The 15,029-nt window shown below is 46.2% G+C and overlaps 1 protein-coding gene across 2 annotated transcripts in view; it reads right to left on the bottom strand.

Annotated features, from left to right (window-relative positions):
- Positions 1-451: 451 nt before the first annotated feature.
- GPR149 (G protein-coupled receptor 149) overlaps positions 452-15,029 on the bottom strand; it is a 37,006-nt gene continuing 22,428 nt past the window's right edge. For both annotated transcript variants that reach the window (XM_078873188.1, XM_078873189.1), the window contains exon 4: positions 452-10,041. In XM_078873188.1, coding sequence (XP_078729314.1) covers positions 9,445-10,041 — 597 coding nt within the window. In that variant the 3' untranslated portion in view covers positions 452-9,444. The remainder of the gene's footprint in view (positions 10,042-15,029) is intronic.

The following is a 15,029-nucleotide window of genomic DNA, read 5'->3' as shown; positions in this document are numbered from 1 at the left end:
CTCCGGCGCGGCTCTTGAAACGATGGTGCAGGTTTCTTAAATCCCCCCCCACCCCCCAAGTCGGTCCCCCGCTGTCCACCCAGCAGTAGAAATTTGATAAATGACAGCTAGTCAATGGGCAGGTCGAGTGTGGTGGGGTAAAGCGTGGGTGCTGCCCGTTGACGAACTGATACAGGACAGCTAGCCAATGGGCAGAGGGGGGTAGAGGAGAGGGGTTTACAGCGCTACCTCCCGTGGAGGCCTTTCTGCCGCCAGTGGCTGTGAGCAGACACCTGCAGGGCTGCACCTGAACTCACTCGTGACAGCGGCGGTAGAGGAAGCGGCTCCGTAGCCAAATGCTAATTCGGGGACAGCGCGATATTGGACAACATTCGTTGAGTTTTTTTGTACTCGCCTGACCGCATTCGCCCCCTTCACGGTCAGAGATATTCAACAACAAGACACACGCGGCACGGATAGAGCGGGCTGAGCTCGTGTTTTCTGGTTTATTGTTCATTTCCAAATGTGAACTGACAGTACTTGGGAATTAACGTGGAGCCTAACCACAAACAAACAAACAAATAAAACCCGGCCACTGGATCGCAACGACGCTCGTTGGTGTGGTGTAACGGGCAATGACTTCTACAAGAAAACAAAACACGAAGTGGAGTCTATATCCAGGTGAGATGTGTGCAAATCGAAGATTGTCGTTGGGTTCATCCGTTAACGATGCACGCGTTAATCGTCATCTTGTTCAACAATAACCACCTCGGCCAGTGTTACGGAATGAACAATGACAACACACATAACACTGTGTCTCAGATTGTTTGACGACTAATAGAATGATAAACTCTGACACGGCCCGCATGGTCAATAGCAACACACAGGATTGTGCAATTTCTATTCGTTCCCTTGTGGTGTATTGTTCTTTTTTTCATCACGTAGGCTTTCGCGAGTGATACTATGATTCATGCTTCTTTTCTTGGGTTATATCGTGTAGGTAAAATGTCTAAAATTACCTAGAGTTTAAGATGTTACATTACACCTTCATTGTACCGACACGAATTAACCCAAAAGAAACACATTTTGAATGAAACATTTATTGGCGTTTCGCCTTTCTAGAGTAAGATTTGACGGCAAATTGTGTGGGGTACAGTGCACAATCATATTGCGCGCGTGAGCGTGCGCATAAATCCCTTTGATACGTCTGCCCGTCCATCCGCTAAGATGCCATCATGTGGGGCGATGACATTTTCTTTGCAAAAGCATTCATCACGGTAGAGCCAAATCATAACTGCAGTTTTACAGGACTGCATAACATCTTACAACACAAGCGAGTGAAAGCGTCGAACGGATACAACGTCGGCATTTGGGGAGAGAGAAAAAAAATGCCGCAACCTTTAACCCCAGGTTGCGAACAGCTTAGTATGACACTCGGGTGTATATAGTGGGGGGTCTTCAATAACGGTGCATGTACTGAACAACATTGCATGCCAACAGAAGCACATGCTTCCATGTAACTGTCCTACCGAACTGCGATTGAATAAAGAACAGTTTTAAAACAACTGAAACATTACAGCCCACTGAATTACGTGATACGCAGCTGCTTGCCATTTGCAGTTATACGTTGTTTTACAGCCGTGTCAACCCAGAGGACACATACATATATATAACATATCTGCAGTCATAGATACAGCAACTTCCGGACAGCTAACGATTGCTTAAGAGACATCGCAACAATAATCTGGTCACACGGGGAAAAATGATGAAATGGAGGAAGCAGAAGTTGCAATTCCTGCACTTTCATTGCGCCTCCTAATGCCGAGTGCTTTTAACAGATTGCTTTTTTTTGCCGAATGCCGCAGACTGAAGACGTGAAAACCCCGAGGTGGTTAGATGACGTTACAGTCTGACACTGGTCTCATTTATTTCCGTCAACAGACCGGGCTCATACGTCTCACTCTCTCCATCTGGCAATGGCGTTATTTTTTGTTGTTGCCCAGTCTATCTCGGAAATAATCGTGAGTAATTGCTCAACGTCCAGCTCGATGTTTGACGCATAAGCAAAGTAAAACAGGAAATAATGTGACCGTCAACAGTAACTCCTCTTATCCGTGGCCATTTGGTAGGACCAAAATATCGCAGATCTTTTCAACTGCGGGCTCATTCGCAATTCTAGTCCAATTATTCGTGAAAATAATTAACGGATAAGTGAATTAGCTGCGTGAATTATTTTCACGGGATTATCCGTGAAAATAATTCACGGATAATCGCTGATAACAGGATGCCAATGCCTGCTGAACTCTTATCCTCAATGTAGGATGGGGAAATAAATCTCAGATAATTGTGCGTAATAAGAACAGCGTCACAGATAATGGGATTTGTTGTGGAACTTGTAAGTTAATTCATGTGTCATGGAAGTAATCAGCTGGATGGGGACACATTCAGTGAGAGGCACGGTTTGATGAATAAAGGACGTGACGGGAGGAAGAATGGACAGGAAAAGAATGAAAGGAAGAGATGGGGATTGAAAGAAGAGGAGGGTGGAGATCGGGGGTGGAGGATGGAGATGATGGAAGCCAGGGACCTGCAGCCAAGTAAGAGCATCAGATAAGAGAAGATTGGTCACATCCCACGGATAATAGGAGCCGTGTGCAATAGGGGTCGTGGATAATCGGGGCGAGGATAATAGGGTCGCGGATGAGGGGAGTTCTCCTGTATGCAAACATGTACACAGCGTATGTGTGCGTATCTGTGTGTGTGTTTGTGTTGGCACAGAAGGGGGCACAGGTGGTGCATCTGCCAGTCATCTCAGTCCAGTCAGTAAACCCAATGGCACCTGGGCCTGTCCCGTGACCTCCTGCCAGCGGGCGTTCGACACTTAACGTGCCCTTAAAGTGCACATAGCCTGGCACAAGCGCCATGGTGACTTCACCACTACTTAGTGGTGAAATGGCGGTTGTTGCTGTTGTGAGTAAGTTGCACCTTGATGTCATGATTACGTTTTTACTGCGGTGATGTAATAACTGCAAAAATACCACACGCCGTCTGCTTCGCAGTGGACGTTAGAGATGCCCTGACGTCATTCGCAAGAGGAGGCCCACTGTGTGCCAGTCAGGGCCCAATTGGGATGTTATTTAGCAAGCATCGCCCCCTTCTGTACGTTTGTTGAACTTATTTCGCACCGTATGTGGCTAGCCGTGCTAATCGGAGGTGTGGGGGGAATGACAACGCAAACTAACCACAAGAAGCAGTTCTCAGTTTTCAACCTAAAGAAAATGAATTTTGAACTTAAGTATATCAATGTCTCAGGGCACTCTTGCAAATCAGACTCATCGTGGTCTCTTGAGTCCTCAGCTGGTGAAACAAGACACACTCGAAACTCGAAGATGCAGCTTTTATACCAGAATAGCTAATTCAGTGATGAAATAGAAAAAAAACGTAATTGTCTGAACTGAAATTGTTCTGCATCCTTAAAAAAACACATCAATCCGTATACCATCTTTAGTTTACGTAGACATTGATTGAAACGTGTCAATATACAACCACAGTACTGGTTTACACAATTGCAAGTTGGTTAGCATGTAACAACGAACACATATTACATAGATTAAGATATTTTCAGTATGTGAGTGCCCTTTAAATAATACTTAAACGTGAATGTTGTTGGTATATTTAATAAATATAAGTTGTACAATTGGCATGTTATCATCATCATCAATTTCAGTCTTTAAATTATCTTTAGCTATTCTAGAATTTGTCACGGAAACTTAATTTTTATAGGAGGTGCCTCATGGGTAAAACGAGCTGCTCGCAATCAAAAGGTTAAAAGGTCACACCCTGGTTTAGGGATAGACTCCGTCCATCATCCCTCCAGGGTCAATAAAAAGAGTACCGCTTTGTTGGTGAGCCATCAGTGGTTGTCCTACGGAGTGACTCCCCGCTGATGTAGGATTGCAGAATTTCCACCACTGCCTCGTGGCTGTAAACGGTAGATGTGTACCAATTCCACAATGCTCATTTGAGCAGGAAATCACCGTGGCTATTAAAAATCGTGACATTGGCATCTTTTTTCACTGCATACATATTTTTATTTTGCTGGACTATGCGCGTTCAAATGTCGCCAAACATCAAGCTCGGTTAATGATTCTACACGGTTGGTTGTTCAGATTATACGCGTTGTTTATTACGTTAGTTAAAACAGTTAACTCCACCTTATTTGCGTGTCACAGATTTTGAAAGTACTGCGTAGGCTTTCACGGATGTGCTGCTCGCTGTGTGCAGCTCTGATGTGTTTTCTGCTTGCACCACGGGGCGTTGTATGGCACCATGTCCGACCATTTCGCTGCACGTGTTGGGATGAATCGAGACGTGTTCAGCATATGAACGCCCACGCAGTTTGTGCTCAACCCTGTTGCTTCAACATTGCAGGCGGTTTGTGAACTCGCACGAAATGTTAAACGGACAGTAACACCCTGTTGAAGCGATTGCAATGTGACCCTTGTCACAGCCACGCTGTCATATCTTGCCAAAGGCCAACAGTACTATCACGGAAAGCTGCGCCATATTCTCTACGTGAGTGTATTCATGTACGGGATGATGCACGAGCACACAGTTCAGAGAGACCGTAAGCGAACAGCGACGACGTGTGCGCGTCAAGGTGTGCGGCGTGATGTGCGCATGCCACTCGATTACTTATTTCAAGACGAGGCAGCATTGCCTTGTGTATATTAGACATCAACGTCGCTTGAAAGCGTATGAGTAGCGTCGGTCTAAATGATGCGCTGTATAATATAGCCGTTAACTGAAACACGAATTGTCCATCTGCCATACACTTAACATTAAAAAGTGCAAATGTTCCTTTAGATAACTATTCACATACCTGAAGTTATTCCATCCCACCTTAACTTTGCATTGGCTTTACATGAATTCCGCTGAACGTCGGAGATGTCTCGGTTTGAATCGGGGGCTTTATTGTTACTCCCATCGCCCCCTTTGCACGCCTGCAATGCACAGACGCAGACTTTATAACAGCCAGTGGTGCCCATTTGGCCAAGCAGCTGTTACACAAAGGATGACCGTCCCAAGACGATCGGCAGTGATGGCGGTTACAGGACATCGCATACAGGGAATCATCGGATCTTAAGTGGCGAGGGTTGGCGGATCACGAAGATGCATGTTAACGTCGCTACGAGGTAGTGGCGCAGCGAATGGGTTCTTGAATATGATCCTTTGCGGATTGACCCCTTGGATAGGTTGGGTTTTTCTCCAGGCACTCTCTCGGTCCTCCTACGTGAAAAGAACTCGCTACAAAGGACCTGGTTAAATATACAAGGACAGGACGATCCTTGGATTAAAAATAAACGTCTTAAGCTTCAGGAAACATTTGTCTGGATAAATAGCTTAATTTATTATCATGTCAATTTCTGTTAGTCTCAGTTTACTTTTAAATGTATATACTGTGCAAGTTTAAGTTTGACTAGTATATATTTTTACATGTATATATATAATCTTGCCTTCTGCTAATACTGTACTTTAATGAAACTGGACCCTGTGTTGCACTCCGCTGTACAATGCGACCTCAATACAGGCAGCAGGACACACAAGGCGTCCTCTTATGAGTCACCGGACCTCGAAGCTCTCTTCAAAGACACGTTCGATACAAGTAATTTATCGGACAAAAGCTCGAGGTGACCTTTTAACTCCTTTCTTGACCCCCCCCCCCCCCGTCCATCCTTCTCTCCCAAATCCTCATGTCCTCAACTGATCCTTTCCCTCGGCTCTCTGCGTTGGCTCTCACTCACTGAGGTGTGACGCTCCCGCCTCTTGGAATGTTCTAATCCCTTCCATGCCGTTTCTCGCCATCTTCTCATTCTCCCCTCTCTCGAGTCTCACCTCGCCTCGTTTTACTCATCCATTCACCTTCCGCTAATCCTTCTCACCCCTTCCTTCCCGTTGCCTGCCTGCAAGTGAGCAAAGCTGTCTCCCAACTATGAGTCATTGAATCTCCCCGCCTCCCTCTCGGCTCTCTTTCGAAGTGATATGATTTTGAGTATCAACTATAAATCGATGTCTAAGTTGGAATACCAGCTGATGACTTCAGAAGACACATTGTGAACTCATGTCTACCATGTTCTATGTAATCTTCAAAGGCAGTGTTTAATGATGAATGAGGTGAGTTAGTTTAACACGTAGGCGTTCACGACCAATATTATACATATTAGAGGTTGTTGGGTTAGATCGCGTAAATATAAATGTAATAGAAATGTACGCGATCTAACGCGTAAATTTGGAGAGTAACCCCACAACACACTGGTGTGATGAACTAGTAACGAATTGGTACGTTCTCTTTATAATACAAACCTTACTAATTGGCTGTGTTGGGTGGTTGCTGGTTCAACGACACATTTATATGCATGCGATCTAAACCAACATTTCGATTATGAAAGTGAGTCGATGTTTTAATTTGTGCTTGTGCACTACTGCCAATGCAGTTGCATTGTTATTATTTTCTCCCAAGGTTTTTCAGTGGCTCGCGATCAGAAGGTTATGCGTTCAAGTCCTGGTTTAGGGGTTGATGCAACCCATCATCCCTTCAGGATCCATGAAATAAAAACCATTGCGTGGGGAAGTCAACAGTGGCTGTCCTACGGAGAGGCCTGCCGGAACTTCTGGACGATCTCTCTTCAACTCGTGATTGGCTTCGTAAGTAACTAAACGCGGTAGTGGATGACCCAGTTGAACGTTGTCATGACTATGTAGTGGAAAAATACGAGACGGCGGTGATTGTTTTCGCCAATTATATTCATGCCTTTGTGTCCCCGATTCCAGTTGGAAAACACCTATAATTATTTCATGATGGGGTGTTCTCTCCATTTGCATACGTGATTATTGTTGGCATTAGCCAAGCTAATGGGCCCTAGGGCGTGGAAGTGGTATCTCCAGATAACTGGTCTCCAGAGGCAGACACTGCAGCAGTGAGCATGGATGACTGTACTGTGCTGATGAGTCCTAACATTGACAAAACCGGTGCACACTCTGTCTCACTGTTGCCTGTCAGTCATTCACATTTGCTCAAATGTATTTCGATGGTGACCTAGGACAAGATAACCGCAATGGTTATACATCAGTGCGTAATACCTGCCACGTCAAATGGATCCATAAAAATGACGGAGAAATGGAACACAACACCTGAAAAGTGTCCAAAGATGCTTGGGCGAGGTGAATGCTCGGAATTGAACTCGGAGGCAGAAAGAGGGACATGTGGATTAGAGAACATTGGCAAGTTGGAGGCATCGCGTTGACTGTGAAGAAAAGAGAGACGGTTGCATTGGGCAGGACACAACGCGAGATGGATCACAGTCGGTGGTTGATACTAATGCCTGAGTAGCAGCCAAGGGACGGAATAACGCCTGATAAAGTACATCTGCTGCGGAGATGGAGCAATGGCATTTGGCGATGTGCTGCAGCTGTCATGAGATAGGGCGGTGGCTTTGGGGGTGAAGGCCTTTCAGCATTAATATATCGTGGCTGCTGCTGATGATGATGATGATGGCGCTTTGCGGTCATCTGCTCTGCGTGCAAGTTTATAAACAACAACGACAACTTCAAATGAGAAATTACAAACGTGCACATTTTACGTGCGGGGATTTACAATGGGTGCAGATCGTGCACAGTCAATGCAAGGTCAGCCTGTGAAGGGCGCAAGGATCTTCTTTCGACTTTATGATGAACCTGAAACAGTTCCGTTCATCAACATGGATCATTTGTGCATGCATTTCCGTTAGCTCCTTTTGTGTAAGAATTTACTTTTTGGAAAAGTAGAGAGAGAGAAAAAATAACTGCTCATTAAAAAGTAAATTGCCCATTAAACATGCTGACAAAAGAACCCGCTCTAGAGGGGCAGTTTATTCTGAGTGCTGATGACACATCCTCCCACTTAAACATGTGGAACTGTGAATCACGGAGTGTGTGTGTGCGTATTCAGTTGGTATAGTGGTTAGCGCACTGCTCTACAAACCCAGCGACCCAAATTCAATTCTCGCTCACGGCCAACACCAGCGGTGACGATTATCTGAACCGGTCCCGGGCCTCCCCTAGGTCGATTCAGCCTCAATTGAGTACCTGGCGCAATGTGTAAAAACATCGCTACTGGGGAGACAAAGGCGGTCGGGCGTGGAGCTGGCCACCCACCCCTCGTGTGCCATACCGCCCTTCATAGGTGCTCACATAGAGCACTTGCCCAACAGTCTGTAAAGGCTATACTAGGGGGGGGGGATCTTTATCTTTGTTTGTTAGCATACACTGCCTTGCAAAAAGATAAAGTGACATAGAATACGCCTAACTGTTCCTTTGGCCTTTGACAAGTAGACAACACGTCAATGGAGCTGCATGCCCAGAGCTCTGTTTGAACTCATTCCATATCAAATAAAATAACCGGGGGGGGGGGGGTAATGTTACCTCCCCAACGTCACGGACATTGGTTGTGAACTTTTGTTTAAGACTCAAGAGTTGTAAAATAACGAACGCTATTTTTCTTCTAAAATATTAAAATGCAGTTGTCTTCGTATTCATGATTACAAAGGTTCGAAACCGGCGTTATGTGTTGACCGTCGCCTTCACCGTTGCTTGTAAGGCCGTGGACCCTATGCGATCATTTTGCATCACTTGCAAACGTAAGCACTTAAGGCTGATTGCGTCGTTCGGGGTTCCTCCGCTGACTTCGCCGGCAGCAGCGTTGCGGCCGCGTGTCAATAGAACAGCCACCGATTGTGCTTTTTTTTCTCTCTCCTTTTGTTTTATTCGGAGCTCAAAGCAGCAGCGTTCCTCTCTCTCTCTCTCTCAAATGTCCGTGGCCCCGGCCACTTCCACGCTCCGCGCCCATCACGGTCGCGTTAATACGCGCAGCGTTCTAACCGCGATGCCCAATCGTCCGACTCTCGGTTGGAAAATGCCGTGAGTTCCAGTCCAGTCCATCGATTCTCTGCAGTGGATAAAAATTGGTGAAGTGACCTTCACCTGTTGGCCTGCGGAGAGACTTGTCCCTCTACCATAGCACACGTGGACTTTCTCTCCCGCTGTCTCGGCGCTGCCCAGCGGAGATGCGCCTTACACAAAGTGCCTCGCGGACTAAATGACACTCGGGACTCTCCTGGCAAGGTTTTTTTTCTTTTCTTTGAATCCATTCCCTTCATTTCCCCGACGTCTTTCGACACGCACGATGAGCTGCAGCGACACTGACATGCTGAACGATAGTAACAATCGTGATAATATAAAAACTCAAGACGCGTACAGCTTCTACGACCGCCGAGTGCAGCGCCATCCACATGGCTCAACAACCCTCGCGTCTAGTTCTCATGACGACGACGACAACAACAACAACAAAACTTGAGTTTGAAAAGCCAACAAAATAAAACAACCACCGCCACCACACGGACGGAGGAGGAAGAAGACGACGCAACTCGGCTAAGTGGCGGCGGCAGTGGCGGTGTCGCCCTTCTCCCGCTCGCGGTACACCTGGTTCAGCAGCTGGATCTCCTCCTTGTAGCCGCCGCCGTCGTCCGGCCGTTCCTTGCGGCTGTTTTGCCGGTGCGCCTCCACCGTGTCGGGGATGGTGATGTTGATGTCGCTCTCGGGGCTGTTGGAGGGGATGAAGAGCGAGTAGGAGGCGCTCTCGTCCAGGTCCACCGACACGAAGCGGTTCTCCTTGCGAGAGTAGCGCAGCGAGGGCGAGCGCGCGCGCGTCGACGACTGGCTGATGTTGCTCACGATGGACACCGTGTCCATCTTGTCGCCGTTGTCGCAGATCTCCAGCACCTCGAGGTGAATCTTCACGTTGGTGTCGCCGAGGCCGCCGCCGCCGCCGCCGCAGCCCCCCTCCGAGCTGGGCTGGTGCCCGACGCTCTTGGAGCGGTAGACCTCCACCTTGCGGGGCACGGGCAGCGCTTGCTTGCCGTCGCCGCTGATCTCGTAGGTGGAGAGCGACAGCGTCTTGCCGGTGGGCGACTGCAGCGACACGGTGCCTTGGATGGCGCACAGCGGAGTCGAGAGGCCGCCCAGACGCTGCGAACAGAGACACGGGGTTGTTTTATTTTTTTATTTTTGCGAGGGTGGTTTATAAATCAGAATCAGAAAGGGGTTTTATTCGCCATGACAGTTCGCACAGACAAGGAATTTACTTTTACTTTGGCTGGAAGGTGCATACATTCAACATATAGGAATCTTAAATCTTAAATAAGTGGTTTACAAGTCTAACTATATTAAAGGTACAAGTCTAACTAATACTAAGGAGCTAAAGTATGTAAAAATTGAATAAAATAAAATCTAAAATATACAATAGCTATAATGTACAATATAAAATTACAAAAATGCAAATAGGGTAACGTAGTGCAAATATGTCAGGGTGTCATTGTGCAGATATTGTGTTAAAGTCAGTTTGAGCGTTAAAGTCAGTTTGAGCCCCTGGCCTTGTTGAGGCGGGGGGGATGGAGAGAAATTCTCAGACAGCACTGCGTAGGTTGTCACGGTCGTGCCGTACAGCTCCACGGATACATGTCTGTGTGTGTGTGCGCATGTGCGTCGCTTTTCGGGTCGTGCCGCACGTTGTTTGGCACAATGTCCGACGTTTCTTCGTGCCACGCGCCGGAAGCATCACTTCTTGGCTCGGTTCATGAAGAAGCTTCCGCCACGTGGACAACTTGCCCAACAATATGCGGTACAACCCCAACACGCGTGAAAGAGATAATGGTACGGAAATATATTCTTTGCTTTTACTGTTTTTACACGGCACCTTTTCCCTCGTAGGTCTCGGAGCCCCTTACATTATTTATATAATAACAGCAGTTTTCATTCCACACACAGACACACACACACTTCAACCAAAGCTTTTGTGAACGAAATGCACTTTCATCGTTTCCCTAAAGCCTAGCAGAGTACGTGTGAGGTGCATCTCAGCCGGGAGGGAGTTCCAAAGTCTTGGCAATTCAACTAGAACATGTAATGCCTGATCCTTTTGAGTCGATCTCGCGGGACTGCATGAAGCTCAAATCCAGAGGAACCCGGATTCCGCATACATAATTAATGGTAGCCGGCGGTCTTTGTGGTTGAGGCGCCAAACCCTTTTAGTTTTTTTTTTATACACTGACACATTGGGGCGCCGCAGTGGCGAAATGTTAACTACCTCGCCTGGTACACGCTGCTGTTCGTGGGTTCGATCCCGACCCTGACGCCTGTTGATTATTTGGAGTTTGAGTGTCTCACTCCGTGGCCACGTGGATTCTTCACCGGGTCCTCCGGTTTTTCCCTCCACATTTAGAAACACGCGTTTTGAACATTTTGCTGCTTCTATAAATGTCCACTGTGTTGATAAGCCACTTCGTTGACCATTAATTTGTGGCCAGTTTGCTTATGAAAAAAATGCTACATAGCGGACCTTAGCTGGTAAAATTAAAATAGTTTAATATCCTCATCATCGGCCATGGTCAATCCGCTGCTGGATGAAGGGAAACCCAAGCTGTGACCATCTCTCGCAGTTCCGTGATGTAACAATCCACCGAGCGCCTGCACTATATTTGATTTCAGTGCTCCATCTCCGTGGTGCACGCACTGCCAAAACACATTCCTGCGGAGGGAGCTGGTAGGAACGTTGGGTTGCTCGGTCAATGGCCAGGGTCAACGGCGGCGTGGTGTATTCCGCAAATGTGGCTGACTGTGAGGGCGGGCACAAGCCGGCGTGAGTAGGTTAAACGTTGAGTTTTATAAGGGCACCACGGGATGACCAGCCCCTCTCCTCCCCATCCAGCCCGAAGCCTCCCACTTCCCACCCAGACCCACCCTCCCCACCCAGTCCCTCCCCACCCAGCCCCACCCCACCTCCACACCCAGCCCCTCCCCACCCTCCCATTTTTGGATGGTATAACCAGGAGGTTCCTACCAGTATAAGTGCTCCGTTTGTAGGCTGAACATGAATCACATACCTCTCCTATTTATTAGTGCATTTGATTATGTCCCTGCTTATATTATCAGCTTGTGATCTAGATTCGTGCCGGAAAAAAATAACATTCACAAATGTGATTTTTTTACTTTGATCGTTACCTGTGTATCGATAGTTAAATTTTAACGTGCAATTTTATTGAGGGACTCTGTGTTGATGTCTTGGTGTGGTCTGGGACTGTTGTTGTTGTTGTTTTGCTGCCTTTCCCAAGGTTGCAGGAATGTATGTCCTTATGCAATTTGTCTTTAAATTTTTCATTTATTTGTACATATTTATTTTTAGTGACTTGACCTCCGTTTCTCTATGTTGTTGAATTGTGTGTTGTTGTAACTCGCTGACCCGCCCCTTCCAGGCATCTGTGAAAAATTATCTTCATAGCCCATCAGATTATTCCAGGATAACAAAAACTAAATTCTGATTCTGATAAAAAAAACATTTAGCTGCAATCGCTTATCCAACATTTCGTCTGGCCAGTTTGAAATAAATATATCACGTGACAAACAGAGCTCCCTCTAGTGTAGACAATTCTTCCACCAGCAGTGACATGGGCAGTTAATAGAAGGGCTGCACCTGTACCTATATTTATCCAGGAAAACCCACGTGCTACATTGATCGATTGCAAGTGTTTGCGACGCCAGAGGAAACGTGAACAATCGTGGAAGTCCGCGCATACATGGGGAATGTCACTCGGAGCTCTGCCCCGACACATATGCACTCATGGAATTACAATTCTGTCTCTGCTTGTCGCGTCCTTGCAGTCCAAACCCTAACAACATCTGGTATGTGCAGGCAGCCTGCCATCCGAGTACTTAACTCCTGAGACCCGACGAGTCACTGGCAAGCGACACTCGGGGAAGTTTGCTCCCAGGTAGCGCAGCGACGAGAGCGGCTGATCGCAGCCAGGCTCAAGGAAAAGTTCTCACAGCAACTCGATCTATTTTTAGAGTTCAGCCCAAAGCCCTCTCTTTTTCCGCTACCACTGCAATCTGTACGCATCCATTGAAGAAAGCAGGGGTCTGATTGCGGAAAGAAGAAATGGCCGGTCATAAACAGACTGGCTGCAGCAAGAATGACAGATTATACGTGCAACAGGTATTCCTATAACTGCTAAGCTTGTCTGCCTGGCTACTTTTTAAGTGTTTTAACTTGTAAACAAGGCGGTTAAAACATCAGACTGCAGTGTTTTCTGTCTTGGAAGAGGTGTATTTGTTGTAAATGGGAAAGTTCCGTTGTGCCACCACAGCAGCGAATGTGAGGAACTTACATGCACAGTCCAAAATGTTCAGGTTAATTAAAGTCTCATGTCATCGCCTCTAATAACTGCCGTTTTTAATTCTCATTTAAGCTGCCAGTGACTAAAAAGTTACTCATAATAATTGTTAAATGGAATTAATTGAGGCAGGTGAGCGCAGCGACGCGGGCGTCGTGCTGAAACAATTATGAAGGATGTTATTGTTGTGAATTTTTTTCAAAGTGACAGCAGGAACCTCACTGCAAATGGGAACGAGTAAAATGTTCTACGTTCAGCCAAACTGTAATACTGACCACACAAGTGCAGCAGCGTGTGCAGCTGTTACCTACACTCCCTTTGACGACGTGTCAACAATGTTATCCAAACAGATTCAATGTATATAAGAAGGCAAAGGTGTAGCCACGGAATTGCGAGCTCATGCCACTGCTGGCAGAAGGGCCTCCGCAAGATGAATCTCTCGAGGGATTTGGCCTACTTTTCCACGCTGCCCAGAGCTTGGGAGTACCTACACTTTACCCCGCCACACGTGACCTGCCTCTTGACTAATTTCTGCGTACCCGCATAACAGAATCAGAATATTTATTGACACTGGAGGATTCCGATGAGCCGTGAAGCTCTTTTTCACAGATGCCGAGTAAGGGCGGCTCAGAAAGTTACAAAAACAAACAATACAAAAACACAATAGGAATGTAAAGTATAGGAAAGCGAAGCAAATCAGTAATATACTATCAGGCAAAGCCCACTGGCTATTAGGTTTTTCAGAAACAACCTGGCCACAGAGGTGGAAGGATTTCATAAATTCTCCCATTGATTCAACTGCAATACAGGGAGATCGGATCGAACCGGCGACCTATGGATTGTAAGGCCATGGCGACATCCCAATGCATTTAATTGGTGAAGGTTTGCTAATAATATTCTCCCAATGTGTTGTGCATTATTATAAGAAGAAAAAAAACATTCGCTTCGGAAAAATAATTCTGGAAATGATATCGTAAACATGTAGCAGTCAAATTTTTATTTAAAGCTTTCGTGACTGCAGGGATTCATATTCTTGGTTCTTTCGGTAAAGTCACATAGAAGGGAAATAATATTATAATAGAAATATAAAACAATACAATTATCACGACGTTTCGATTGCTTGTGTTGCAGTCGAAACGTCGTGAGAATTGTATTGTTTTATATTTGTATTATTATATTTTTTCCCTTCTACGTGACTTTACCGAAAGAACCAAGAATATGTAGCAGTCAGTTAGCTTTAATGTCAGGCTAATAACACTGAGTCTGTGCTCTGCAGTTGCCTGGATGAAAAGTGGGCGAGGTTTTTTCACAATCCTGGCCAGCTGGCTCAACAACTTAATAAGTGAATGAATGGTCTGGAGCTAAATGCATGATAGACAACAACGGCACCCTAAAGTTACGGTGACCTACAATTACGGGCGAAAGTAAAGGTAGCGCACAGTAATGGTAACGTATAGTAACACTAATGTTGAGTTAAATCTTGGCTTAAAGCTTTCGCGACTGCAGGAATTGATATTTTTTTAGTCTTTCGGTAACTGTACCTGACCGTTATTTATTCTTTTTCGCAGTTCGCGTCCATTTAAAGTTTATGTAACATTGATCGTGTTGAACTACCAAAGCGGCCTCGCTGCCTTGTCAATGGCAGGAAAAACTACTTTTTATTTGACCAGGTAAAGCTCACTGAGCTATATATCTCTTTTCAGAGGCGACCTGACCACAAATGACAGCTCAACAAAGTGGCTTATTGCGTGGACTTTTATCGCGGCCAAATACCTTAAATGCACTTCG

The sequence above is a fragment of the Lampetra fluviatilis genome, chromosome 36 (genome assembly GCF_964198595.1).
Source record: "Lampetra fluviatilis chromosome 36, kcLamFluv1.1, whole genome shotgun sequence".
NCBI lineage: Eukaryota > Metazoa > Chordata > Hyperoartia > Petromyzontiformes > Petromyzontidae > Lampetra > Lampetra fluviatilis.
The sequence above is the reverse complement of the archived record's forward strand: the minus strand, read 5'-3'. Positions and strand labels throughout refer to the sequence as shown.